This window comes from Pan paniscus, chromosome 18, assembly GCF_029289425.2.
Source record: "Pan paniscus chromosome 18, NHGRI_mPanPan1-v2.0_pri, whole genome shotgun sequence".
NCBI lineage: Eukaryota > Metazoa > Chordata > Mammalia > Primates > Hominidae > Pan > Pan paniscus.
Genome location: NC_073267.2, coordinates 3,532,675 through 3,559,314, shown reverse-complemented (window position 1 = coordinate 3,559,314; position 26,640 = coordinate 3,532,675). Strand labels below are relative to the sequence as shown.

Here is a 26,640-nt window from a genome sequence, read left to right as displayed (position 1 = left end):
CAGATTAGAGGGAGCCCAGTTACAAATGCTCTTTATTTCCAACTCGAGGGTGGGGATGTTGGGGAGAGGAGGTGATGGGCAGGCCCTCCCTGACAACTCCAGGGTTGGGAGGGCATGATCTGCTCCCTGGTTTTGGAGCCAATGAGCTGCTGCTGTTTTGGTGAGGCCAGGGTTCCTGGGGCAGGGGAGGGCTCAGAAGAGAAGGAAGGCCAGCCAGGGCAACGGAAGGAAACAATTACTGGGGAGGCGGGGGCAGGCCAGGGTTCCCAACACCTCTAGGCTGCCCAACTTGGGGGAGAACATCAAAGGGGACCCCACTGAGAAGAGCTCAGCCAGGCCAGCTGACCCAGCCCTGCAGCCAGGTGTAGCTTGGGCTTTTGGAAAGTGGGTTTTCCTGGGGAAGGAGGTTGTGATGGAGCAGGGCATCTGGTCATCAGGCCAAGGTCGAAAGGGTGGAGCAGTGGGGAGCAGTGGGATCCCAGGGGAAACCTCCGCCTCACACGTAGTCCCTCTTGTCCAGTCCAGATGCACCCGAGCGGGAGGGGATGGAGTAGCCCAGCCTAGGTCCGCGGGGCCGCTCGACCTGGGGCGGGGGGCACGTGCAGCAGAGGAGCCCCCCGCCCAGCATAAGCAGTGCAGCCGCCGCCCAGCCCAGGTAGAGGGAGGCCCCCAGCTCCCGCTTGAGGGCCTCAGCCACCAGGGGGTTGTAGAAGTCCTGGATGATGGCGTGCGCCGTCCAGCACACAGGGATGAGCACCAGGATGCCGGCGAGGAGGAGGATGACCCCCGCGGTGAGCACGATACGGGCCTTGGCACCTTCGTCCTCCACACACGTGGTACACTGGGCACCTGTGATGGCCACCAGGAGGCCAAGCAGGGCCAGCAGGAGGGCGATGACACAGAGGGCACGTGCGGCCTGCAGGTCCTGCGGCAGCGCCAGCAGTGAGTCGTACACCTTGCACTGCATCTGGCCCGTGCTCTGCACCACGCAGGACATCCACAGGCCCTCCCACACCACCTGGGCCACCACGATGCTGTTGCCGATGAAGGCGGTCACCTTCCACAGGGGCAGGGCGCAGGACACCAGGGTCCCCAGCCAGCCCAGCACAGCCAGGGTCATGCCCAGCAGTTCTAAGCCGGTCGAAGCCATCTGGCCCCTCGGTTAGGTCTTCTCAGCCCCAGGCGGCCTAGGTGACTCAGAGGATGTGTCTGGTGTGCTGGGTGGGTGTCTCTGTGTCCAGCAGGAGGGGGAAGGCTTGTTGGTGTCCCCAAGCCAGGCCAGTCCTCAGTTCCGTGAAAGGCGCCTCTTGAAAGGCGCCTCCTCTCCGTGCCTCTTGCAGGTGTTTCTGGTCCTCGCGGAGCACAAAGCAGACTCGTAGTCCCGCTCGGCTGAGTGGTGGGTGTCACCTCGAGGGGCCTCCGCCCATCGGATGTCCTGAGGGTGCTGCTGCTCTTACCACCCCGCTGTCACACCTGGGCTGAGCTCGCACAGGCCCTCCAGACGCACTGCCAGGCTGAGGACAGCCACGTCTCCTGCTGGCTGGCGCAGGTTCCCACTGAACGACTCTGACAGTGCCACCTGGGGACTCTGCGGGCTCTTGGCTGCAGGCGGGGTTTTAAGGCCCAGGCAGGGGAGGAGCAGAGTGAAGTGCAGGGAGGCCGGGATAGGGGAGACCTGAGCCACGGGGAGGGTGCGGGGCTGGGGGTTCGTGGGCAGCGGATGGATGAGGGGCCTGGGGGCCAGCGGGGGATGCTGCGGCTGAGTGGGGACAGGGGAGGAAAAGCGTCCGTAGCATCTGTGCATGTGGGAACCAAGGGTAAAGGAGGGGAAGATGGAGGACAAGCTGAGGAAGAAGAGACGGATCGGGGGTCAAAAAAGTAACAGGCTCAGGACAGAAACACACACAGGGGGCGTCGGCTTGCCTTCCTGAGCCTCCTCCTTCCGCAGCCCCTCCCCAGCCGCCTCTGCTCTCCCCCAGCCGAGTTTCGTGATGCAAACATGCCCCAGCTCCCCGAGTATCGCACACTCCCGCCCGCCTGGGACTCTCTGGAATCTGATCCATCCCCCGTCTCAGCCCAGTGGCCCCGCTAGCTCCCGGGGGAAGGGCCCCGCCCGCACTGTTCCCCAGACGACAGGTGCCTGGCGCCCAGCTCAGGTGGCATCGCCCTGGCAACGGCCTAGAAAACTACCCCCCACTTCAACCTCAGCTCAGGTGCGCTCTTGCCACCCCTGCTGCTGAAACCGAGGCTGAGCTGAGCTGCCTAAGATCTCCAGAGGCCAGAGGATGAGGGGCCTGTTGTGGAGATTGGGGGGCACTCAGGAAGGGGGATGGAGGCGGGACGGGCTGGGGCTGGAACCCAGGGTGGGGCAGAGCCCAGGACCCAGTTATGTTCCATGGGTGGGTGAGTGAGTGGCCAGTCAGGCCTCCCGGGCCAAAACACCCCAGAGGTGGGCACGGGGGTTAAGTCCAGGGACTCAAGTGTCCCCAAGACCTGCCTTCCAATTTGCAGGAAAGCCTTACCTCCGGAAAAACCCCCTCAGAGCCTGTGATTCCACTCATGGGGACAGCCTGGGAGTCCCACTGACCAAAGCTCAAATCCTGACCCCTACCTGGGACAGGTCATGGAAGGTCGAGGTCCTTAACCTCCTTTGGTCAAAGACCCACTTGAGAAACCCCGTGGGACTCACAGAACATGCACCCACAAACATGTGCCCCTCATTTGTGGGGGAGGGTTCATGAACTCCCTCAAGCCCCTGCCTGGGTGCTAAGAACCTCTGAGGATTGTTGTCTGAAAAAGGGGTGTGACGGCCAGGTGCAGTGGCTCACGCCTGTAATCCCAACACTTTGGGAGGCCAAGGTGGGCGAATCACGAGGTCAGGAATTCGAGACCAGCCTGGCCAACATGGTGAAACCCCGTCTCTACTAAAAATACAAAAAATTAGATATCCCAGCACTTTGGGAGGCCGAAGCAGGTAAATCGGAAGGTTAAGAGATCGAGACCATCCTGGCCAACATGGTGAAACCCCGTCTCTACTAAAAATACAAAAATTAGCTGGGCATGGTGGCACAAGCCTCTAGTCCCAGCCACTCGCCACTCTGGAGGCTGAGGCAAGAGAATCACTTGAAACCGGGAGGTAGAGGTTGCAGCGAGCCAAGATCGTACCACTCCACTCCACTCCAGCCTGGCGACAGAGAGAGACTCCTCAAAAAAAAAAAAAAAAAAAAAAAAATTAGCTGGGCGTGGTGGCGGGTGCCTGTAATCCCAGCTACTTGGGAGGCTGAGGCAGAAGAATCGCTTGAACCGGAGGCAGAGGTTGCAGTGAGCCGAGATCGCACCACTGCATTCCAGCCTGGGTGACAGTGGGAGACTCTGTCTCAAAAAAAAAAAAAAAAAAGGAAAAGGGATGTGAGGAACATTGTCTCCATTCATACACTTTCCAGGGAGGTACAGAGGATCCTCAGAGTGGGCCCTCACCTGGGACTGCCTCTCACCTGCCTGGTGCTGGGAGGGCTGGGGTGTGCTGGAGCCCACTGGCCAGTGCGGGCAGGGCTGGAGGTGCCCACCACACACATCTGGTGGCTGCACCACTTCACGGCACTGCCTTCGGGGAGCCAGTGGCCAGGCACACCCCTGCTCAGTGCCCCTCACCTAGTGGGTGGGACATTGTGTATAAAGGGCTCTAACCTCAAGGAGCGGTCAGGGTTCAAACCTAGGGGTATGAGCATCGCTTCTGTGAAAGGGTTTTAGCATCTTTTGGGTCCGGGCACTGAGGCTCACGCCTGTAATCCCAGCGCTTAAGAGGCCAAGGTGGGAGGATTGCTTAAGGCCAGGAGCTTGAGACCCACCTGGGCAACATAGTGAGACCCCATTTCTAAAATTTAAAAAAAAAAAAAAAAAATATATATATATATATATATATATATATATATATATATATATATATACAAAAATTAGCTGAGTTAGGTGGATCCTGTCTGTAGTCCCAGCTACTCGGGAGGCTGACGTGGGAGGATCTCTTGAGCCTAGGAGTTGGAGTCTGCAGTGAGCTATGATTATGCCACCGCACTCCATCCTAGGTGAGACCCTGTCTCTTAAAAAAAAAATGATACTTTTGGAAGAGAGATTTATACTTTCCTTCAGATTTGCAAAGGGGCCTTGACCCAAAACAACTTAAGATCCTCCCCTGCAAACACAGAGACAGGCCAGCACCAATCAGCTGGTCTGTAAGGTAAACAGAAGCCTGGCCTCCTCTTCACCACCCCCTGGGCCTCTCCAATGAGGGGGGCTCCTCCGGTACGAGGGGGGCTGACCTGGTGGCCCCACAGAGTCTGGAAGATGGGGGGTGATACAGAGGCTGGAAAATGGCCATCAGTGGACTCAGGGAATCTTGTGGCAGGTTTGTCCAGCTCACCCAGCCCCTGGGGCTCAGATTTCACAGGGTTGGGGTGGGGAGAGCAGAGACTGCAGACGGAGGCAAGCTGGTCAGTGGGCTCCTTCGCAGCCTTCCAGGGGCCTCCAGGAATCCAGCCGCACAGGTTTGGGCAGCTGTCAGGAGGCAGCAGCAAGCCTGCCTCCCTGGAAGTCCCCCCACCCAGCAGCCCCAACCCAGGGGCTATTCTCTTCCCTGGGCCGGAACAAGTCCTCCTCGTCCTAGGGCCTAAGGTGATCGGCTCATCCCACTTTTTTGAGGGACATTCCCAGTTTGAATATTGGGTCCTCCAGGGAAACCGGGACGGCTGGTCCGCTTGCCGTCGGGCCCTGCCTCGGTGACTCACCGGTTCCACATTCAGCGCTAAACCCCTACGTTGTAGCCCAGTGGCGGGCTGCACACATCCAGTGAGCGTTGTGCCCGGAAAGGGCATAAGAGGACCCCAGGGGTTTTTTTGTTTGTTTTTTGAGACGGAGTTTTGCGCTTGTTGCCCAGGCTGGAGTGCAATGGCACAATCTCGGCTTACTGCAACCTCTGCCTCCTGGGTTCAAGCTGTACTCCTGCCTCAGCCTCTCAAGTAGCTGAGATTACAGGCATGCGCCACCACACCCGGCTATTTTTTTTCTTTTTTTGTATTTAGTAGAGACGGGGTTTCACCATGTTGGTCTGGCTGGTCTGCGAACTCCTGATCTCAGGTGATCCGCCTGCCTCAGCCTTCCAAAGTGCTGGGATTACAGGCAAGCGCCACCGCACTTGCTCGGGGACCCCAGGTTTGTGTTTTGTTTTGTTTTGTTTTGTTTTTTTGAGACGGAATCTCGCTCTGTCGCCCAGGCTGGAGTGCAGTGATGTGATCTCGGCTCACTGCGACCTCTGCCTGCTGGATTCAAGCGATTCTCCTGCCTCAGCCTCCCGAGTAGCTGGAACTACAGACATGTGCCAACACACGCGGCTAATTTTTGTATTTTTATTAGAGACGGGGTTTCACCATATTGGCCAGGCTGGTCTCGAACTCCTGATCTCGTGATCTGCCTGCCTCGGCCTCCCAAACTGCTAGGATTAGAGGTGTGAGCCACCGCATCCAGCCGACCCCAGGTTTTTAAGACCCCAATTCCTCTTTGGCCCAACATCTCCACACCGGAGCAAGAAGGAAAGCAAGTCCACACTCCAGGGACTAGCCAGCAGCGTGGGTGGCGGCTGCTCAGCAAATGCGCACACCCCCACCTCAGTGACCAACCCACTGGACTTGCCTTCACAGTGGCCCTGTGCGGCTTCAGGCTCCTCCCACCCCAAGTCTCTAAGATAAAACACAGTATCTCCCCAAGCCCCTTGGGGAGAGTAAAAGTGGAGAAACATCTTGGAGCCTAGGAGAGGCTGGAAGAGGGTGGTTGGGGAGCTGCCCACGGTGGGAGGATTCCCAGGACACAGGGGTAGCAATTAGCCTGTTGTCCTCAGCCCTCACTAGACCTAGGTTGGGAGGTCCTAGACCCTCTCCTAGGCCCCCGTGCACCTGGATTCAGTTGGATCTTGGGAACGGAAGGGTTAAGGTTGGGGCCTAATCAGGGACTGGAATGCTATTGATATGGAAAAGTGGGGGCCCCTTGGTGTGGTTACCATCTCAATGGCACTTTAACACCTCCAGCGAAGTCCCCTCCCCCATCCACCACGTCTGGGAAAAGAGGTGGGGGAGGGGAACCTTCCCCACTGTACTACCCTGGGAGGAAAGGAAGCCGGCTCTCCACCAGTCCCTTCCTGGAGTGACAAAATGGACCTCGTTTTTGTTCCGTCTAGGAGGAAAGAGGGGCGGGGAGGCTCAGGTGGGCAGAAGAAACCAGAGATCAGCTTAGATAGGGTCGAAGTGGGTTAACCCGCGCCTCTTAGAGGGGGAAGTGTGGCCTGACCGCAAAGGAAAGGAAGGAAGTTACCAGGAGCTACCATGCGCCAGGAACAGTGCGGGAGTGGGTGTGGGGGCAGCACACTAAGAACCCCAAGGGCAGAGTCACCCACTGCGCCCGGAGGAGCCAAGACCCAGATCTTACAGGTAGAGAAGCTGGTCCCCTAGCTCCCAAACCAAAAGGTGCAGGTAAATCTCGGTGGTGCAGCCGTCACCCTCACGGGCTCACTGCCCACCTTCACAGACAGGAACAAGCTCAGGGAGCTGAGCGAACCTGACCAAGTGCACAGCGGGAAGCAGGACACACCTGACACCAACCCAGACCCTGACTTTGGAGCTAGCCCCCCTAGGTGGGCTAAGAGAGCCTCCTGAACCTCTTTCCCGACAGGGCAGCGGGGCAGGGCCTCTCCTTCTTCTGGGCCTCCCAAGCACCATCCCGTTCCTCCTTGTCCCAAATTCTTCGAGGCTCCCAGTACAGGGAAACCTCTGCAGAAAACTGCATTTGGATCTGATTACGGAAGAGGCCCCCTCCACCAGCTGGCTCACTCTCATTGCCATGTCCCTGGCAAGGGAAGTGCCCTTTGCTCCCCACTTGCAGGGGGCAGCGGGCTGGACTCCCAGAATCTCATGTGAGCCCCACCCCAGGGCTCCCTGGGCAAGTCACAGCTGCCCAAACCTCAGGTGCTCCTGGCTATAAAGCAGAGAGGAGACAGCTCTGCTTCAACCCTGGCATATCCCTGGACTGGCGCCTTGGGGATCGAGGTGGGTATTGACTCAAGACAAGCATATTTTGTCAAAAGCATAATGGAGGTTTCACTTGTACACCTGGGCAGACTCCACTGACTGGGTAACAATTAACTTTATTATCAGTAGTAATTGTCAGTTTCAACCAGCAGCAGTTATCGCTCCCACCCTTTGAGGGTGGGGGCCCCGTGGCTAATGCTGTCTTTAAGAATACACATCTGTGTACTTCCTGTTTCTTAGCTGAGAGAGGAGGCCTCAACAATATAAAGCACAGGGAGCTGGGGAGCGGCAAGGAAGTGGGAATGGGCACCTGGCCATTAGTCAGAGAAGGGGAAGGAGAGTTACTTTATTCTCTTCTAGTGCCAGTAAGAACTTTATCAAGGTACTAGTGCCATCAGCTCCTGCCCAAGGGCACCCAGGGCCCCAGGTCAGCATGACGGATTTAAGACACATTACGTTCTGGGAAGACGGCTAGGAAGGTAGGTCAGCCCCACAGGGGAGAGGACACTGCATGTCTGCATGGGGGCACGCAAAATGATACCTCCACCCTCTAAGCCCTGGAATCTGTGAATGTGACCTCACTTGATAAAAGGGCCTTTGCACATGTAATTAAACTAAGGATATCAAAATGAGATTACCCTAGGTTTCAGGCGGGTCCTACCTTCAACGACAATCCAACCTCTTACAACATAAAAACAGGGAGATTGGAGACAGACATGGGGAGAAGGCCATGTGAAGACGGAGGCAGGAACTCCTGTGATGCAGCCACAAGCCACAGAGGGCCTGGAGCCACCAGGAGCTGGAAGAGGCAGGAGGGATCCTCCCCTAGCACCTGTGAAGGGAACAGGGTCCTGCCCACACCTTTATTTTTGACTTTTGGCCTCCAGAATTGTAACGAATAAATTTCTGTTGTTTGAAGCCACGCAGTGTGTATAAATTTGCTACTGCGGTCAGGCCGGGCGCGGTGGCTCACGCCTGTAATCCCAGCACTTTGGGAGGCCGAGGCGGGAAGATCACGAGGTCAGGAGATCGAGACCATCCTGGCTAACATGGTGAAACCGCATCTCTACCAAAAATAAAAAAAATTTAAAAATAAAATTGTTACTGCAGTCACAAAGAACTAGTACACTGCCCTTCTTGGTGGTGGGTCCCGGGCTCTCCGAGGTCCCCCAGGGTCAAGGTTGGCTTTCTGATACCAGTCCTAGGCTGCTGGAGAAGAGCCCACTGAGATAGAATTTTCGCCTGATTACCTGAGCTCAGGCCACCTAGGGAACAAAGAGAACTTTATTAAGTTGTAGAGGCTGCACAGAAACTGGCGGGTGGGGTGCAGGCAAAGCTGGAGAGAACAGGAGCTTCCTCTCAGGGCCCAGCCCGGGTGGGGGTGGGGGTGGGGGTGGGGGAAGCTCTCCTGTCCCATGGGGATGACTTCACAGCCCTTGCATGTGACCCTTGGGTCCAGTATCGATCCCCACCGCTGCTTCCCTGGTGCGCACAGCCAGCCCGACCCCTGGATCTGTTTCAGTTGAAAATTTGACTTCTGAAGACTTTTGAAAGGCCGGGCGCAGTGGCGTATGCCTGTAATCCCAGCAGTTTGGGAGACGGGCGGATCACCTGAGGTCTGGAGTTTGAGACCAGCCTGACCAACATGGAGAAACCCCGTCTCTACTAAAAATAGAAAATTAGCTGGACGTGGTGGCGCATGCCTGTAAACTCAGCTACTCAGGAGGCTGAGGCAGGAGAATCTCTTGAACCCGGGAGGTGGAGGCTGTGGTGAGCCGAGATCATGCCATTGCACTCCAGCCTGGGCAACAAGAACGAAACTCCGTCTCAAAAAAAAAAAAAAAAAAAAAAAAGACTTTTGCGGCAGGATCAGAATTTTCAAGAGCCATACACTGAGGATGGCCTTAGCCATGGCATCCAGACCCTTTATTTATAAGAGAAATGAAATATTTGGATATAGTTAAAGCACTTTAAACTTTTTTTTTTTTTTGAGACGGAGTTTAGCTCTTGTTGCCCAGGCTGGAGTGCAATGGCACGATCTCGGCTCACCGCAACCTCCGCCTCCCAGGTTCAAGCGATTCTCCTGCCTCAGCCTCCCGAGTAGCTGGGATTACAGGCATGTGCCACCACGCCCGGCTAATTTTGTATTTTTAGTAGAGACAGGGTTTCTCCATGTTGGTCAGGCTGGTCTCAAACTCCTGACCTCAGGTAATCCGCCAGCCTCAGCCTCCCAAAGTGCTGGGATTATAGGCGGGAGCCACCGCGCCCGGCCCAGCACTTTTAAACTTTCGTTTTCATACCCTTGATCCCCATTTCCTTGGACATGTGCTGTGGGCCCCGCCCGCTGCCCTGATCACTAGCCAGGTTATCAGCCCAGGGGATGGGTTACATTCTCAAATAACCTAGCAAGAGGCCTGCTGGAGGGCAGCAGGGGAAAATGGAAGACCCGAATCTTTAGAGAAGTCTATTTTCAGACTCGCTCCTTTCTCTACCAAACCTGGGCTGCTTCCGATTCCCCTTCTCTCTTCCCCAAACTGGGCTCTAACCCCCGTCCTCTGAATCCATGCCCGGGGAAGGTGGCTACGGGCACTGGCCCTGTCGGGGGCTGCCTACTCACCCGCCGCGGGAGGGGCCAGGTCAGCAAGGCGGCGACAGGAAGAAATGCGGGGGCGGGGGCAGGGGCGGGGGCGGGGGAAAGGCGGACAGCGGCCATGGGTCGCGGGTCTCGGGGGCCGCCAGCAGGCTGAAGGGAGAAGGTCGCGCAGGCAGCGGCGGCAGCGGATGCGGGGGCGGCTCGGAGACCAGGGGCGGGCGGCCGCGCGCGCCCACGGGCCCGGGGGCTGCGGCGACGGCGGCCTCGGGCAGCGGAGGCAGCGGCAGGTGCGCGGGCGGCGGCGCGGGCGCGGGCAGGCGCGGCAGGTCCTGCAGTGCGAGCACGGCGGCGGGGAGCGCGGGTGAGCAGGCTTCGGGTGGCAGCTCGGGCAGTGCCAGATGCGCGCCGGGGCCCCAGGGCGCCAGCGGCTCGGGCCGCAGCGGGAGCGCGGGCAGCGGCGGCAGCTCGGCCAGGGCGAGAGCGGAGGGCGGCGGCGGCCCGGGGCTCAGGCCGGGCGGCAGGCCGGGCAACGGCGGGTGCGGCAGGGACGGCGGGGGCAGCGGGGTGGGCGGCAGCGTCGAGCGGGCCCGGCCCAATCGCGAGTGGGCGCGGGCGCGGGCGAGCCGCGGGTGCGAGCTGGAGAGGGGCAGCCGCGCCGCCAGCTTGGCTGCGGCCGCCACCCCGGTTGCGGCCGCCACCCCAGGGCCCCAGAGCGCGCCGCCCGCCGTGACCTCGTACCTCGGGAGGTGGCCAAGCGACGCACTCCGACCGGCCCAGCCAATCGCAGATGCCCGCCGCCGCACCCCAACCAATCAGGGGCCAGTGCGCTCGCGGTCTACGGGTCCCACCCGGCAGCTGTCAAGGGCTACCCTTGGCAGCCAATCAGAGATATCAGCGCACTCCGCCAAGTTCTTCTTCCCGCCCTCTCCTGGTCCCAGCCAATCGCTGTGTCCCAGGTGCCGCAGCTGCTCCCCCCCCTCAACTAGCCTGGATATCAGGCGCTGCACACGCGCAGTGGGCGCCCCCACCTGGCTTGAGAATCTGCGGGTTCGCTGCGACACCGAGGCGCGCCGCCTCACCAATTTTTTTTTGTTTGTTTTTTAGGTGGCTTTTTTGGGGACTGAGCCCCTCACTCTGGCGCCCAGGCTACATTGCAGTGGCGCGGTCTTGGCTCAGTGAAGCCTCGACCTGCCGGACTAAAGCAGTTCTCCCGCCTCAGCCTCCCCAAGTAGCCGGGACTACAGGTGCACGCCACCACACCCGGCTAATTATTATGGTCTTTAAATTAAAAAAAAAATTTTTTTTTAGACGGAGTCTCGCTCTATCCCCCAGGCTGGAGTGCATTGGTGCAGTCTCAGCTGCAACCTCCGCCTCCTGGTTCAAACGAGTCTCCTGCCTCAGCCTCCTGAGTAGATGGGATTACGGGCGCCCGCCACCACGCCCGGCTAATTTTTGTGTTTTTAGTAGAGACGGGGTTTCGCCATGTTGGCCAGGCTGGTCTCGAACTCATGACCTCATGATGCACCCGCCTCGGCGTCCCAAAGTGCTGGGATTACAGGCGTGAGCTACCGCGCCCGGCCTAATTATTATATTTTGTGTAGAGATGGAGTCTCACCATGTTGCCCAGGCTGGTCTCGAACTCCTGGGCTCAAGCGATCCGCCGGCCTCAGTCTTCCAAAGTGCTGGGATTCCAGGCATGACCCACCGCGCCCGCCCCCCGACGCCACCGATGTGGAGTGTGAGATTGTCCTCTCGTTGCTGTTTACCCATTGCAACTCAGGTATGAGGATCCTGTGTGGATGGGTCAAGGTGCACAGATTTCCATTCAGTTATCTTATAAGAAAGATAAAACGATATCACAATTCAAAAGTAAAGTTTGGTGATAACATACTTAGCATTTGTGTTAAAGTTCCTAAGAACAATTGTAAATGACAGATGGGTGAGAATCTGGTAGCTCAGAACAAAAAGGATAAAATGGTCAATCTATTCAAAATTGGAATATAGAAACTTTTTTTTTTTTTTTTTTTTTTTTTTTGAGACAGGATCTTGCTCTTTCGCCCATGCTGGAGTGCAGTAGTGCCATCATGGCTCACTGCAGCCTCGATCTCCTCGGCTCAATTAATCCTCTCACCTCAGCCTCCCAAGTAGTTGAGACTACAGGCATGCGCCACCCTGCCAGGCTAAGTTTTTTATTTGTGGAGATGGGAGTCGCCGGGCGCGGTGGCTAACGCCTGTAATCACAGCACTTTGGGAGGCCGAGGCGGGCGGATCACGAGGTCAGGAGGAGATCCAGACCATCCTGGCTAACATGGTGAAACCCCGACTCTACTAAAAATACAAAAACTTAGCTGGGCAGGCGCCTGTAGTCCCAGCTACTTGGGAGGCTGAGGAAGGAGAATATGGCATGAACCCGGGAGGCGGAGCTTGCAGTGAGCCGAGATTGCGCCGCTGCACTCTAGCCTGGGCGACAGAGCGAGACTCCGTCTCAAAAAAAAAAGAAAAAAAGAGAGAATCAAGAGAGTCAGGTCGATTATGTTTCTAATTGTTGTTTGAGATGTCTAAGGCTATTTCGTTAATCAGGCATTTAAGGCACGCAAAATATTTAGGGAAAAGTCGAGTTGTGAAATTCATATTTGTTTTTATTTACTTATTTATTTTTTATAGAGATGGGGGTCTCACTATATTGCCCAGGCTGGTCTTTAAATTGTAGGCTCAAGCAATCCTCCTGCCTTGGCCTCCCAAAATACTGGGATTACAGGCGTGACCCACCATGCCTGGCCAAGCTGTGAAATTTATAAACTAATTAAGCATTCATCAAAGAATGTGAAAGTGAGTTTTACATCCAAATTATTAGTCAATACAATATCTGGAAGGCCACTATAAAGGCTTAAGGAAAATGAGATTTTTATCTAACAACTTTAATAAATAGATTATAAATGAAAACACAAAGAATGAAGTGTTCTTTTCCATGCACAAGGCCCCTAACTTGGATGTGGTTCCCCCGCTAGGCGGTGACCAAGTGATGCCCTCCCTGAGGGCAGGCGTTGATCGAGTCTGTTTTCTTCTCATGGTTTCTCCTGTTGGGAACATGGTCCCTGGCACATGGCCTCATTGATGTTTGCCAAATGAATGAATGAGGTGCTGGGTGGTGGCTGCAGGCCCATGCCACTCCCACCCTGGTCAGCAAGCCCCTTGCATGGCACGCGGAGGCAAGCAGGGAAGCACGTTTGTGGTTCTAGCATGGAGGAGACCCCTGGCCAGGCAGCACCAGAGGCCAAGCCCAAGGGTCTGTCTTCCTTGCTGGGCAGGCGAGGGTGTGAGGCAGAGGCCCTCGGGACTCGCAGGGGCATTGCAGTGCTCAGCATTTCCCCAGAGGGCAGCGGCCTGGGAAGACATAGAGCTGGGCTAGGGAGGGGCGGGGCCCTGGTGAGGCCTTGCCCCCTCCTCCCCTCCCAGGGACCTGAGCTTCTGGGGTCAGTCACTCAGCAGCCACCTACAGGTGGCAGAACCTGCTATCCTTCCCAAGGGCTGGGTGTCCCCCAGTATGGCTGGAGGGGTGACCACGGGGGGGCCTTTGGCAGGCGGCTCGGCCATTGCGCCTCCCTCTCACCTTCGTAGCCATTCCCCAGCTGGCCATTGCTGCCTCTCTTCACGTCGGGGCCCCCTATGGCACAGACAGACAGACCAGGAGCACTCGGGTCACCAGAGAGCTTCCGTCCACCCCAGCTTCAACCCAGGCTGTGGGAGACACCCCCTCCCCGGAGGGCCCAGGGCTCAGCTCTGCCTCAGTTTCTCAGAGGACCCGGGGGAGAGGGACAGAGTGTGGAGAACTGAGTCCATGATGGCCCTCGTTCCCAACTCCATCACCTCCCCATCTTGGTCCAGTGTCTGGGCTGGCTCTCAGGGTCCCGGGCTCTTCTGGCCTCTCCTCCAGCTCCATTCCTTCCTGCTCCTTCCTGCCTATGCCCTCCTGGCCTCTTCTCACTCACTCCATCCCCTCCGCCAAGAGGGCTGTACCTTCCATCTCTGTGGGGCTGTGGGTAGACCTGGGCCCAGGGCCCAGTTCCCTGAAGCCACCTCTAATGGCCCCAACACACTCATCCAGGCATCCCGTTACCTGGCTGGCTCCTGGCCTCAGCATATTCATCTCCAGCCTGATATCCAGGCTTGAAGCCGGCTCCCCAGGCCTGCAGGGTGGGCCAGCGAGAGTTCCACAGCACCCCGGCCTGCCCTGTGGGGAGGAGAGCTGGAAGGGGTACCCTTGCCCACAGGAGCTGGGACCCCTGGCCCCTGTTGGGCTTGGCTCTGCTCCCAGAAGGCTCATTTCTTACCATTTCCTTCAGGGGCTGGAGCTGCTGCTTTGGGGTACACCAGAGCTTCCACCCCATCCCCTGCAAGAGACTCTGGTCATTCCCGCCTAGCTCCTGCGCTGTTGTCTCCCTCACTCCACTGCACTTTGTCCCCTGGGTCTGACTCACTATTCCTAAAACCATTGGCCGCATGGAACCCTGGAGGAGGAAAGAGGGTGTCAGAGGCCGGGCAGGGGCCCTGAGCCCAACTCTCCCACCCCGACCCCTGCTCCCCAGGCACCTGGCTGTGGGTGGGCCTCGGGGAGACCCTGGCTCCCAGGACACCATTCCCATAACCTAAACCTGCAGGACAGAGATTGGAGAGGAGCTAGGGACAGGCTAGTGGAACAGGGACAGCATCAGGAGGGCCAGGTGACCAGCTCATAGACAGGGGGATGCGGACAGACAGACTGACTCAGGCATGAGGGAGATGCCAGCTTCCGCTCAACATGGGTGGGGGGCCCAGGAGGACTCACCAATTTTCTGTGGCTCGAGGCCACCATTAAAACCTGGGGGAGAGAAAACTGTGACTCAGGGTTGGGGGTCAGCGAGAGCCACAGCCCTGGCCTCCCCTCTTCCTGGGATGGCAGAAGGAAGAGGAGGGAAGAGGAGGGGAAGGGAGGGGAGGAACTCCAGGAAGGGCCTCCTCACCTGGTTCTGCTCCCGGTCCATAGCCATTTGGAGGCTGGTGCCCTGTGAGGAGAAAAGAAGTCAGTGCGGGGGACCCAGGTCTCCCCTGACTCCTTGGAGGCCAAAGATCGACCTTAGGGACTCTGAAGGGGAAGCAAAGACTTTTCCTGTCCACAGGGAATGGAACCAGAAGAAACTTAGAGAGCAGCAAGAGACTGGGCGCAGTGGCTCACGCCTGTAATCCCAGCACTTTGGGAGGCTGAGGTGGGCTGATCACTTGAAGCCAGGAGTTCGAGACCAGCCTGTCCAATGTGACAAAACCCCGTCTCTACAAAAATACAAAGATTAGCCAGGTATGGTGGTGTGTGCCTGTAATGCCAACTACTTGGGAGGCGTATTTTGCAGTGAGCCAAAATTGCACCACTGCATTCCAGCCTGGGCGACAGAGCGAGACTGTCTCAAAAAAAAAAAAAAAAAAAAAGAGCAAGAGGGTAGACTCGGGGAGGGACTTCCTGGCCTTCGGGTGCCTGAATAGCTGAGGCAGCCTAGGGAAAAAGGGTGATGGAGGGGTGACCCTGATCTGGGGTGGTGACAGAGGATAGACCTAGCTGAGAGTTTGTCCCTCTGGGATGTGGGGCCTGGGGGCAGACAGACTCACACCTGCTTTCTGAGGTTTCAGTCCCCACTGGATGGCTGGCATTGGTGCTAGGAGGAAGGTTAGGGGCAGGAGTGAGCCCAGCCCAGGGCTTGAGAGACTGCAGATGCCATGGGGCAGGGATGGAAAGGACTCCCATACTGGGGACCACATGGGGTCCCAGGGCCAGAGTTCAGGCTTCTCCTCAGCAGATCACTGTGTGACAAGTCACTGCCCTCTCTGAGCCTTGGCATCCGAGGACAGAGTGGGATATGGCAGCCAGGCCCTGACCCCCATAGGGCCAGGTGCTTCCCAGTGCCCCCCAGGCACCCCCACTCCACACTGACCTGGTAACTTGCCATTCTGCACTGCGGAAGGGGGCTGGGATTTCAGGCCCCAGCCACCCTCTTTGTCCGAAGGGACCCCTGGAGTGGGAAGCCTGGGGAGGAGCATCGGAGCGACCCTTGCATTGCAGGGACCTACAATGGGAAGGAAGGGAGGGGTGGGGCTATGCTCCAGGCCAGTCCTCACCGACGCCACCCAGGAGGCCTTGGCCTGGCCAAGCCACCGGCCTGTAGTGGCTTCTAGGGCAGACCCAGCACCTTAGGGGGACATTAGCCAGGCTGGAAAAAGCCCAGCTCCCTTGGGCCACACTCTCCTGGGGGGACCTGGGGATCCAGGCAGGGGATAGAGGGACGTAGGGATCTGGCAGGGATGGGGCTCCTGATGGAGGCCCCTCCGTCTTCCAGCAGCCTCCCTCTGCCTTCCTCCTGGGCCCCCACCCCTGGTCCCAGTGGCCTCACCTGGCCAGGGCCCATTTTCATGGCCGTGTCCTGGAGAGGGAAAGCAGAGATGAGTGTGGCAACACTGGGGGCGGAGGCTAGAAGAGCTGAGAGGCAGAAGGAGGTGTGGGGCAGAGCCAGGGGTCCCCCACTCGCCTGACTTCTGAGGCTTCAAGGTCCCTCGCAGGCCTGGGGAGAGACAGAAAGAGGCCAGTTCAGACATCAGCCCACCCGAGGAGTGTAGTGAACCCCTCTCTCTCCTGCTGATCCCCCTAGCCCCGCCTTTTCACCTGGCAGGAGCCCCAGCCAGGTCCCTGGTGTGTATCCTGGGAGGGAGAGCAGGGCATGAGGGCGGGGTTGGAGTGGGGGACCTTGGAGAAGGCAGGAAGAGGGGCAGAGAGCAACTCGGCTTTGGAGGTTTCTGGCTCTCTCCCAGGCCAGAGACCCATGGAGAATAATGGACAGGCCCACCCCACCCCACCCCTTCCCCCACTGAGACCCAACTCTGTCCGTTGGAGCCTGTCCTCCTTCCCCTCTGCTCCAGGTCCCACCCACCTCCCTCACCTGGCTGGGCTCCTTCCCACAGGAAGGCTCCAGCTCCAGCCCGTTCTTGCACCCTGGGGAGAGAGGGTACAGCTTGGGAGGGGAAAAGGGTGGAGGGGTAGGCAGTTTCTGCAGGTAGGGAGAGTGAGGAGTGGGAAGGGCTTACCTGGCTTCTGAGGTTTCATGCCCTCTCCAGCACCTGGAGAGATGCAAGAAGGTGAGGGACCCATGGCCCACTCCTCACTGAGGGGTCTCTTCCAGACCTGGCATCTGTCCCCCACCTGGTGCCCATGCCAACCTCCCCTTCCTGGTCCATGACCAGTGGGAACTGCAGGGTCTGTGGGGGCGGCACGGGGAGAGGCTGGGGTACAGAAGGGGGCTGGAGCCTGGCCCCCCTTTCCTCCCAATTTAGGAACTGGAGCTCCCAGCACCTCCCTCCACCTTGTGCCGCTTCCTCTCCAGACTCTACCCCGTCTAAGGCTGCAGGAGCCCCCAAGAAAACCCTCAGTACAGGGTCAGGGGAGAGCCAGGCCCCCACCTCTTTCCTCCTTTCTGCACTCCCAGCAACTCCAGCCCCCCAGTACCTGCTCTGTAGCCATTCTGGGCTGAGGGGCCTGTGGGGAGGGAGGGGTGAGCAGGGGGTTTGGGATTCTAGCTAAGGAGAGGGCGAAGGGCCTTTGGATCCCCTTTCAGAGCCAAGTCAGAAACCAGGGATCCTGGCGCCACCTCTCCTCCCTCATTTTGGTGTCCACCTGCCCTGGAGGCCTGGGAGGGAGACAGGGACAGCAGCCCGACACCCCCTCACTGGCTCGGCTCCCAGCCCCCTCCTGAATGCCGATGGAGCTGAGGTGGGGTATGAATGAGGGAGGGAGCTCAGGGTTTGGGGGAGGCAGAGGGACAGGCGGGGCAGGGCTCACCTGGCTTCTGGGCCTTCATAACCCCCAAATAGCCTGGTGAAGAGAAAGGGAGCAAGTGAGGGACCCAAGGCCTCCGCTCTGGACCTCCTGGAACCCCAGCCCTGCCCCTTCCTGGTCCATAGCCGTTTGGAGCTCCCAGGCCTGTGGGGCAAAAAAGGGAACATGGTAAGGCTGAGCCACTGGGGGACAGGGAGGCAGGGGCCAGGAAGGGGGCTCTCAGTCTCTCCCCAACCTCCTCTCCCCTCGGTCCTCGGTGCTCCTACAGACCTCCCCTCACTCATGAGGCAGGGGTCACCCCTCCCCTGGGAGTCCCACGCAGACCCAGCTAGAATACCAGGATCTAGGGGAGGTGGGGCCACAGACACAGGCAGTCCCCTCACCTGGCATCTGAGGCTTCATCCCCGCTCCTAGGCCTGGGAGAGACAGAGAGGCTGACATCAACTCCAGCCAGTGCTGCTGATCCCCAGACCCCAGCTCTCTGTCCCTGTGGCCTCAGCTTTTCTCTTCCCGTCCCACCTCCCGACCCCTCGCGAGCCAGGCCCAGCTGCCCTCACCTGGCTGGACTCCCGGTCCATTTCCATGGCCATATTCTAGGGGGAGGGACGGGGAGGGTGTGAGACGGCGGCATTCGGAGGGGGTGTCAGGAGGACGCAGCCCTAGAGACAGGGCGGGGGCCCAGGGCCCTGGGAGGGGGCCTGGCTCCCCCTCCCAGGCCTACAGAGAGACACAGAGGCAGAGCCACATCCGGCCAGCCAGTGGCACTTAATTCCCCAGGATTCAGACCCACACTCTGCCCTCCCGGCCCCCTGGCCCGATCTTTGTCTTCCCCCTTCCCTCTAAGAAGCCTGGGCTCAGCCCGGTGCGGTGGCTCACGCCTGTCATCCCAGCACTTTGGGAAGCCAAGGCAGGTGGATCATCTGAGGTCAGGAGTTCGAGACCAGCCTGAGCAACATGGTGAAATCCTGTCTCTACCAAAAATACAAAAATTAGCCAGGTGCGGTGGTGGGTGTCTGTAATCCCAGCTACTCGGGAGGCAGAGGCAGGAGAATTGTTTGAACCCAGGAGGCGGAGGTTGCAGTGAACCGAGATCGCGCCACTGCACTCCAGCCTCGGCGACAGAGCAAGACTCCATCTCAGAAAAAAAAAGCCTGGGCTCCTACCCCAGGTGTCCTCACCTGGCTGGGTTCCAGCCCCAGGGAAGGCCCCTGCTCTCAGCCTTTTCCCATATCCTGGAGAGGGAGGGAGCATGAGTAGAGTGCTTATGGCTTCAGGGGTTCGTGCATAGAGAGGCAGACCAGGGCGGGGCTCACCTGGCTTCAGAGGATTCACATTCCCTCCAAGACCTGGAGGAGATATAGGGGGGCTGGTGAGTGACTCAGGGGCCCCACCCACATTCTCCCCCAGCCCCTCCCCACCCCTGCTCCTACCTGCTCCAAATCCAAATCCGTTCTGGGCTGTCAAGACTATGGGGAGAGGAGGGTGGGGTGGGGATTTGGGGTTTGGTTGAGGTGGAGGTAAGGGAATCCTGGAGGCTTCCTCCCAGCAGCCCTTCAGTTATTCACCAGCTCAGCCCCCCATGAGACTGGGAAGGGAGGCAGGGAGAGGACGCCCCAGGGGTAGAACCCCAGACCCCATCTGTCTCACCTGGCTGAGCACCCAGCCCATTCCCATTCCCTAATCCTGGGGGACAGATGGAGGTAGGGGTGAGAGGGGGAAGGGGGCTCTGAACGTTGGGGAGACAGAAGCCCGGGAGAGTCAGGCTTACCTGGCTCCTGTGCCTTCATGTCCCCTCTAAAGCCTTTGGGAAAATGGGGAGCAGATGAGGTACCCAGGAGCCCCCAACTCAGATCCACCCCAGAACCCCAGCATCTGGACCCCAGCTCCTCCCATCCCCTCAGGACCTGCTCCAGGGCCATTCTGAGGTGGGGGGCTTGTCGGGGTGGGAGGGCTGAGCTAAGCTGGGGACACAGCGCCTATGGTTCCCCTTCAGGGCCAAGCCAGAAGCCAAGGATCTTGGAGACGCCCCGTCACCCCTCTCCATCATTCACCAATCCCGCCCCTGGGAGGAAGAGGCCGCCCAGATGCAGACCCTGGAACCCCAGACTGTACCCCCTTCACCTGGCTGGGCTCCCAGCCCAATTCTGTACTGGAATCCTGGGGGAATAGATCAAGGCGGGGTATGAAAGAGGGGAGGGAGCTCAGGGTTTGGGGAGGCAGAGGGACAGGCCGGGGCAGGGCTCACCTGGCTTCTGGGGTTTGACGGCCCCCACATAGCCTGGTGGAGAGACAGGGAGCAGGTGAGGAACCTGGGGCCCCAGCTCTGGGCCTCCCCAAACCCCAGCCCCGCCCCTACCTGGTCTATAGCCATTTTGAGTGGTGGGGCCTGTGGAGGAGAGAAAGGGTTAAGGCCCTCCGGAGCCCTGGATGCCATCTCCAGCCACCTCGGGCAGGGGTGTCCCCACCCCCAACTTCAACGAGCCAGAAAGGCAGGTTCCTTTCCTTAGCAGCCTCCAACTGTCAAGCTCCAGCTCCTGCCACATCTTGGGTCTGAGCTCTTTTTTTTATTTTCTTGAGATGGAGTCTCGCTCTTGTTGCCCAGGCTGGAGAGCAATGGCGTGATCTTGGTTCACTGCAACCTCCGCCTCCCGGGTTCAAGCGATTCTCCTGCCTCAGGCTCCTGAGTAGCTGGGATTACAGGTGCCCGCCACCATGCCTGGCTAATTTTTAGTATTTTTAGTAGAGACGGAGTTTCACCATGTTGGCCAGGCTGGTCTCGAACTCCTGACCTCAAGTGATCCGCCCGCCTAGGCCTCCCAAAGTGCTGGGATTACAGGCGTGAGCCACTGCGCCTGGCCAGGTCTGAGATCTTGCTGGAGCCTGTACCTTCTTTGTTCAAAACTCTCTTTTTGGTTCAGTTTCTCAGAGGGTTGGGCCACTCTCTCCTCCCTGGCCTCCACTGCCTCCTAAGAACTCCCAGAGCCCAGCTCTGGGGCAGCCTCAGCCCATACTGTATGCCCCAGCGTGGCCCTGGTTGGGGAGGGCCTGTCCCCAGCACCTAGTTGCCTCAGAACAGGCATGGTCCACGGATTACTTTGGTTGTTTGTTGTTTGTTTGTTTGTTTGTTTTTGAGACGGAGTCTTGCTTTGTCACCCAGGCTGGAGTGCAGTGGCACGATCTCGGCTCACTGCAAGCTCTGCCTCCTGCGTTCACGCCAGTCTCCTGCCTCAGCCCCCCGAGTAGCTGGGATTACAGGTGCCCACTACCACGCCCGACTGATTTTTTTGTATTTTCAGTAGAGACGGTGTTTCACTGTGTTAGCCGGGATGGTCTTGATCTCCTGACCTTGTGATCCACCCGCCTCAGCCTCCCAAAGTGCTGGGATTACAGGCGTGAGCCACTGAGCCCGGCCTGTCTGTTTTTTAAACAGGATCTCTCTCTGTCACCCAGGTTGGAGTACAGTGGCAAGATCTCCACTCACTACTACCTCGACTTCCTGGGCTCAAATGATCCTCACCTCTCAGCCTCCAGAGTAGCTGGGACTACAGGCACGTGCCACCACAACTGGCTAGGTTTTTTTTTTTTTGTAGATGGATTGCTTGAGCCCAAGAGTTCAAGACCAGCTTGGGAATGTTGCCCAGGCTGGTCTTGAACTCTTGGGCTCAATTGATCCACCTAACTCTGCCTCCTGAACTGTTGGGATTACAGGTGTTAGCCACTGCTCCAGGCCTGGATTGGTTTGTCGAATGAGGTTTGTTGTGTGAGACCAAGTTGGGAGGCTAGAGATTGGGGCTCGCCTGCTCTCTGAGGCTTTAGTCCCCCTCCCAGGCCTGGGAAGAGAAGGGGAAGGACTTCCTGTGAGTCCACCCATCACTTCCTCTCTGCTCAGGACCAGGGCCAGGCCCCTACATCAGTAACCCCCACCCCCTAAGACCTCCATGCTCCCAGAACTCCAGGGCCTCACCTGCCTGGGTTCCAGCTCCCAGGAAGGCCCCGACTCCCCACCCATTCCTATTCCCAAATCCCAGGGGACAGAGCCAAAGAGAATGGGGAGATCAGGGACTCTAGGGAAGCAGCGGCGGATGCATAGGAAATGGGCAGGGAGACAGGGACAGGGAGTGGCTCACCTGGCTTCTGGGGTTTTCCACCCCCTCCAAAGCCTGGGGGGAAGATGAGAGGGTGAGGGATCCTTTCCTCTGGGCCTGTGCCCAGAATCGCAGCCCCAGGCTCCCCGCTTCCGTCCCCACCCTCTTTACCTGGTCCAAAGCCATTTTGAGCGGCAGGACCTGTTTGAGGGCAGACACAGGAGTGTGGATGGTGGTGCAGTGGGGATGAGCTGGGGCCTGGAGCCCTGCCCTCTCCCTTTCTGTCTTGTGTGAACTCCCTCCCAGGCCTGACTGCAGTCAAAGTTGGATTTGGTTCTTGGCCCGGGAGTCCAGACCGTGGCCACCCTTGACCAGCTTGGGTGTCCTCCATGGCCAGCCGAGGCCTGGCTTGGGACGGGTGCTCAGGGGAGATTGGGTGAATGAATGAACCCCCAAGAGCCCATCTGTTGGGACCCAGAGTGTGGCCCTGGGCCCCTGACCTCTCCCCCAGCCACCCCAGCCCCTTCGGCCCCGACCTGGCTGGGTTCCCGGTCCGTTTCCATTGTTGTATCCTGGGAGGAGAAGCAGTGTGTGAGGGGTGGATCTGGGGAGGGTTTGAGGGTGGGACAAGGCCATAGATGCAGGGGAAACAGTCAAGATGGGGGAGAGGAGAGCAGGGGCTCACGGACCCCACCCATCCCCTGTCCTCCCCCAGAAATAAACTTTCTGCCTTCTGGACCTCTGATATCCCCTCGTTCTTCCTGTGTCTCCTAGAATCCCAGTGTGGTCCAGCTGCCCTCACCTGGCTGGGCTCCAGCTCCTAGGAAGGCCCCAGCTCCCATCCCATTCCCATCATCAGATCTTGGGAGACCGAGTAGAAGGAGGAAGCAGAGGCAGGGCCGGATGTGTGTATGTGGGGAGTGGAGGACAGGGACACAGGAAAGGGCAGGCACACCTGTCTTCAGAGGTTTCACCCCCCGCCCCATGCCAGGAATAGAGAGAGAGACCAGGTAAAGGAGGCTGCAGCTCCCTGGAGCCCCCAGACCCAAGCCCAGGCCCTCAGCAACACTCTACCCTCCCTGACCTGGTTTTGGGCCTGTGGGGTGAGGGAGGCAGAGGCTGGAGCTAGGCCATGTGGAGTGCGGGTCCGTGGTCCAAACACCACCCAGGGCCACTGTGCCCCACACCCTGACAGTTCACTAAGGGCGCATGCCCAGGAAGCAGCTCAGAGGCCTCCACAGGAGTCCCCACCCACAGGAATGGCATTGGCAGGCCACAGAGGGACGAGTGCCTGGGGAGGGTAACACAGACCGAGAGGGGGACAGAGAGGGACAGGACATGGTGAGTGTGGCATGGAGGTGGCACACGGGCGGGGTCCTCCCTTCATCCGCTTCTGAGGTTCCCTCTTCCCCAGGCCTGGGGAGAGCTAGAAAGAGGCTGACATTGACCCTAAGAGCTCCTTCCCTAAGAATGAGGGTTGGGACCCCAAACCCTCCTGCCCGCCCCTCCCTGCGGCCCCTGCCCAGCCACCCTCACCTGGTGGGGTTCCTGCCCCTGGAAGAGTGCCAGCGCCCAAACCACTTCTGCTCCCCAATCCTGGGGAGACATTGGTGAGGGCCATGAGCGGTGGGGTGGGCAGGCTTGAGGGACCCAGAGGCGCCTGGATATAAGTGGGCAAGGCGGGGCAGGGCTCTGCCTCACCTGGCTTCGGAGGTTTCACGCCCACTCCCAGGCCTGGGAAGGGACAGAGTGGCTGAGCCCTGCCCTCCCTCCAGAGCCCAGCTCTCCCAGCTCCTGGTGCCCTGACTCTGCTCTGCCCCTTCCCCCTCCCTCCTGGAAGCCCAGGTCCTGCCACACCCGACGTTTCCTCCCCTGACTGGGCTCCGGCCACTGGGAAGGCCGCTGCTCCCAGCCCGTTTCCATATCCTGGGGAGACAGAGCCAGAGGGACATGAGGAGGGGGAATGGGGCGTCAAGCAGAGACAGAGACAGAGGGTGGGAAGTGGACACTGGGACAGGTGTGGGGCGGCCTCGCCTCTGGCTTCTGGGGTTTCACAGCCCCTCCAAAGCCTGGGAAGAGAGATGGGCAGATGAAGGGGCCCCACCTCCCCGCCCTGGGCTCCCTGCTCCACAGCCACACCAAGCTGAGGCAGGGGTGAGGCCCAGGTGCCCCTGTCCCCTTACCAAGCCAGACATCAGAACTCCTCACCGTCCCCTCCTGCCCACCTCCCGTGAGACACCCACCTGTTCTGCCCTCTCTGAGGCCTGGGAGCCTGGAGAAGACCCTGGAAACACCGATCTGGCTGCATTCCCTCCCCTACAGTATCAGGCAAAGATTAGGCACCCCCAAGCCCCTCCCATTCCTTACCTGCTTCCCCCAGCCTCACCTGGCTGGGCTGCAGCACCTGCGAAGGTCCTGAACCCTGGGGCGAGAAGGCAGGAGGGAGTCAGGAGGAGGGAGGCAGGCAGGGGCTGGGCGAGCCTCACCTAGGTTTTGGGGTTTCATGCCCCCTTCAGTGTCTGGGAAAGAGAGGGGGATCAGATGAGGGGCTCAGGAATCCCCATCCCAGGGATACCCCTAGAATCCTGGCTTCCAGCTCCCCCACTCCCATCTCTACCTGCTCCATAGCCATTCTGAGTGGAAGGGCTCGTGGGAGAGAGAGAGGTGAGCTGAGGAGGTTTGGGGTCCCAGCTGAGGTGGGGGTACAAGACCCTTGAACCCCCCCTTGGACTAAACCAGACACCAGCAAACCTGAGAGGCTCTCTGCGCCTCCCCCCAACAATCTCTCCAATCCTGCCTCTTCCGTCTGAGGCCTGGGAGGGAGGGAAGGAGGGGACCCCACGGCTCTCACCTGGCTGGGTTCCCAGCCCATGCCTGACCACGAATCCTGGAGAGACAGATGAGGTGAGGTGAGGAGTGAGAGAAAGAGGGGGAGACAAAGAGCTGGGGCCGGGGCAGGGCTCACCTGGCTTCTGTGGCTTCACACCCCCATCATAGCCTGGAGAGACAGGGAGGTGAGGGACACCCCTCCCCCAGGATCTCCCCAGAACCCCACACCTGGCCGACAGCCTATCCAAGCAGTGGCCCTGTGGGAACTCAGTCCCTTCCCATGAAGGGGGAGGGCTGTGGGGCACAGGTGGATGCTATCAGCCTCCTTCCCTCCCTCCTTCCCTCTCTCCTTCCTTTCTCCTCTCTTTCCTTTCTTCCCTCCCCGCTCCATTTCTTTCTGCCTGCCTTCCCCTCTCCCCAGCCAGGGTGCCTGGGGGACACTCTGGGGCTATGCTCTGTCCCCACGTATTTCTGAGACGACTGCTTCCCCCTTTACCTGCCCCCCGCCCAGCTTTCCCTGCCCCCTGCCCAGCTTTCCCTGCTCCTGCCCTGCCTCCCCCCTGCCCCGTGCCCTGCCCTCAGACGCCTCCCTTCCCTATGCCAGGCCTCACCTGCTCCCAGGCCACTGTGGGGGCCATAGACTGTGGGAGAAGTGAGATGTTGAGCCCGGGGTGCTGGAGCAGCTGGGAGCCGGTGTGCCACCCTCCCCAAGCACCCCGCCACCAGCTTTACCAGATCTGTAGCCATTTGGGCTCCCTAAGCCTGTGGGGTTCAGGGGGAAGCAGGGGAACTTACAAGGGGACAAAGGGGCCCAAATCTGGATGCCACCTCCCTCTCCAGGTCTCAGTTTCCCTGCTGTCACAGGAGGGTAGAGGGCAGAGGAGGTGAGCAGTCTGGGGCTAGGGCAGTGGAGGCTAGAGGGCCCCTGGGCCTGGAGGAAGGTGTCTGAGCCAGGGCTCTGGGGGACTGTGGGGCAGAGCCCACTCCACCCTCTTCCTCTCCTCTCCCATCCATTCTCAGTACTGGGCTCCTCTCCCTTCATGGAAATCTCCTCCTCTTCTTCTCACCACCTCTGCCCCCCATCTTTCTCTCCTGAAGCTCATATGCATCAGGGCTCAGGGGCAGCCCCTCCTCCTACCCTTAGGACCCCCCAGGTCCCTGAAGTAAAGACCCTTCCATGACACTCCACCTCCTGCCCCTCAGCAGGCTCAGTTCTCTTTGTCCCCTCCCTCCTCTCCCCCTCCGGCCCCCTTTGGCCTGCCGGTGGGTCCGCCCCTCCTGTCACACCTGCCCATCCTTCTCAGCCTGCCCAGGCCCCTCCTCAGGGCTGCATGTTCTGCCCCGGGGGACTCTTCTGAGAGTGCAGGGTGTCTGTGCTCCCCACCCTTGAGTGGACACTTGATGAGACTCCCTGCCCGGAAGACAGCAAGGGCCCTGAGCTCTCCTGGGCCCCCCATCGGGAGTCCCAGAGAGCTCCCACACCCCCAGGGCAGGAGAGATGGGAGACTCTTCCTGACCCCAGTGCCAGAGGGGCCACCTACCTTTCCCCAGGCCAGGAGGCAGAAGGGGCAGCCCTGGGGAAGCAAGACAGTGCTGACTCAAGGCTGGGGACCCCAGAGGCTAAGATGGGGCAGGGCCCAGGCATCTATCCTCCAGCCTCAAAAACCCTCACTGTCTGAATTCTCTGCCCAGACCAGGCTTTCCACACCCCAGCCCTCCTTGTCTCCAGAACCCCAGCATCTGGCCAGGGCCCCACTTGGACCCCCAGCCCCAGTCACAGATGCCCATTCTCCAACCCCCAGCCCCAAGCTGCCCTCACCACCTTGCAGGCTATCGGAAGTCAGGCAGAGAAGGAAAAGGGCTGTGGGGAAGGCCCAGGCGCCCATGACTCTAGGCAGAGTGGGAGGGCCCACGCCCTTTGGGCCTTTAAACACCCCTGGCTGGGTGGGGACCCTCGCCCAGGCCCCCCAGCTGTGAGAGGCAGAGGCTCTGCCTGCAGACCCTGGAGGGTCACCCCCACCTCCCCCTGTGGCAGGAGTCTAGCTCTGGCCCCTCATCCATCATGGGCGCTGACAGCAGGACAGGCCCCCTAGACTTCTCCGCCCCTGTCAGCGACTCAGGCCCTGGCGCCAGGCCCAGAGGGCTCAGATGTCCCCCCAGCAAGGGGCAGGCAGGCACCCTAGGCCCAGCCCAACACAGCTGGGGAGAGGGCGG

At 59.4% G+C, this 26,640-nt stretch overlaps 3 protein-coding genes across 8 annotated transcripts in view; 1 reads left to right on the top strand and 2 right to left on the bottom strand.

Annotated features, from left to right (window-relative positions):
* Positions 1 to 15: 15 nt before the first annotated feature.
* Positions 16 to 7,785, bottom strand: CLDN9 (claudin 9). Its single transcript, XM_003804686.7, has one exon. The coding sequence runs from the start codon at positions 1,148 to 1,150 to the stop codon at positions 497 to 499; it is 654 nt and encodes a 217-aa protein (XP_003804734.4). The 5' UTR covers positions 1,151 to 7,785; the 3' UTR covers positions 16 to 496.
* A 2,042-nt stretch (positions 7,786 to 9,827) lies between these two features.
* Positions 9,828 to 26,640, top strand: part of PKMYT1 (protein kinase, membrane associated tyrosine/threonine 1) — a 31,910-nt gene continuing 15,097 nt past the window's right edge. The window contains exons 1-2 of one of the 6 annotated variants that reach the window (XM_034939640.3): positions 9,849 to 10,021; positions 11,262 to 11,440. In XM_034939640.3, coding sequence (XP_034795531.2) covers positions 9,849 to 10,021; positions 11,262 to 11,440 — 352 coding nt within the window. Of the gene's footprint in view, positions 10,022 to 11,261; positions 11,441 to 26,640 lie in introns of those variants that run through there. The other 5 variants (XM_055100733.2, XM_055100732.2, XM_055100730.2 and 2 more) reach the window with 5 other exon arrangements.
* On the bottom strand, positions 11,450 to 26,312 carry GREP1 (glycine rich extracellular protein 1). The gene is made up of 29 exons (XM_055100737.2): positions 26,249 to 26,312; positions 25,968 to 26,000; positions 25,038 to 25,067; positions 24,563 to 24,595; positions 24,449 to 24,484; positions 23,984 to 24,019; positions 23,455 to 23,523; positions 23,134 to 23,193; positions 22,134 to 22,169; positions 21,769 to 21,798; positions 21,640 to 21,672; positions 19,869 to 19,898; positions 19,758 to 19,790; positions 19,634 to 19,669; positions 19,281 to 19,313; positions 18,943 to 18,978; positions 18,826 to 18,858; positions 18,070 to 18,105; positions 17,896 to 17,928; positions 17,516 to 17,656; positions 16,765 to 16,797; positions 16,212 to 16,244; positions 16,077 to 16,106; positions 15,621 to 15,752; positions 14,661 to 14,702; positions 14,486 to 14,518; positions 13,778 to 13,891; positions 13,271 to 13,324; positions 11,450 to 13,044 (listed from the first exon to the last, which is right to left on the bottom strand). Exons 1-29 carry the CDS (start codon positions 26,310 to 26,312, stop codon positions 13,019 to 13,021), a joined length of 1,368 nt encoding a protein of 455 aa, XP_054956712.1. The 3' UTR covers positions 11,450 to 13,018.

What these genes read in the sequence shown, in the direction of transcription:
- CLDN9 (XM_003804686.7), bottom strand. Translation starts at nt 1,150, where the DNA reads ATGGCTTCGACCGGCTTAGAACTGCTGGGCATGACCCTGGCTGTGCTG.
- GREP1 (XM_055100737.2), bottom strand. Translation starts at nt 26,312, where the DNA reads ATGGGCGCCTGGGCCTTCCCCACAGCCCTTTTCCTTCTCTGCCTGACT. An exon ending in AGGTGCTGCAGCCCAGCCAG is followed by an intron (nt 23,524 to 23,983) that starts GTGAGGCTGGGG and finishes CTGTCTCCCCAG; the next exon opens with GATATGGAAACGGGCTGGGA. An exon ending in TGGAAAACCCCAGAAGCCAG is followed by an intron (nt 19,899 to 21,639) that starts GTGAGCCACTCC and finishes TCTCCTCCACAG; the next exon opens with GCCCCACCACTCAAAATGGC.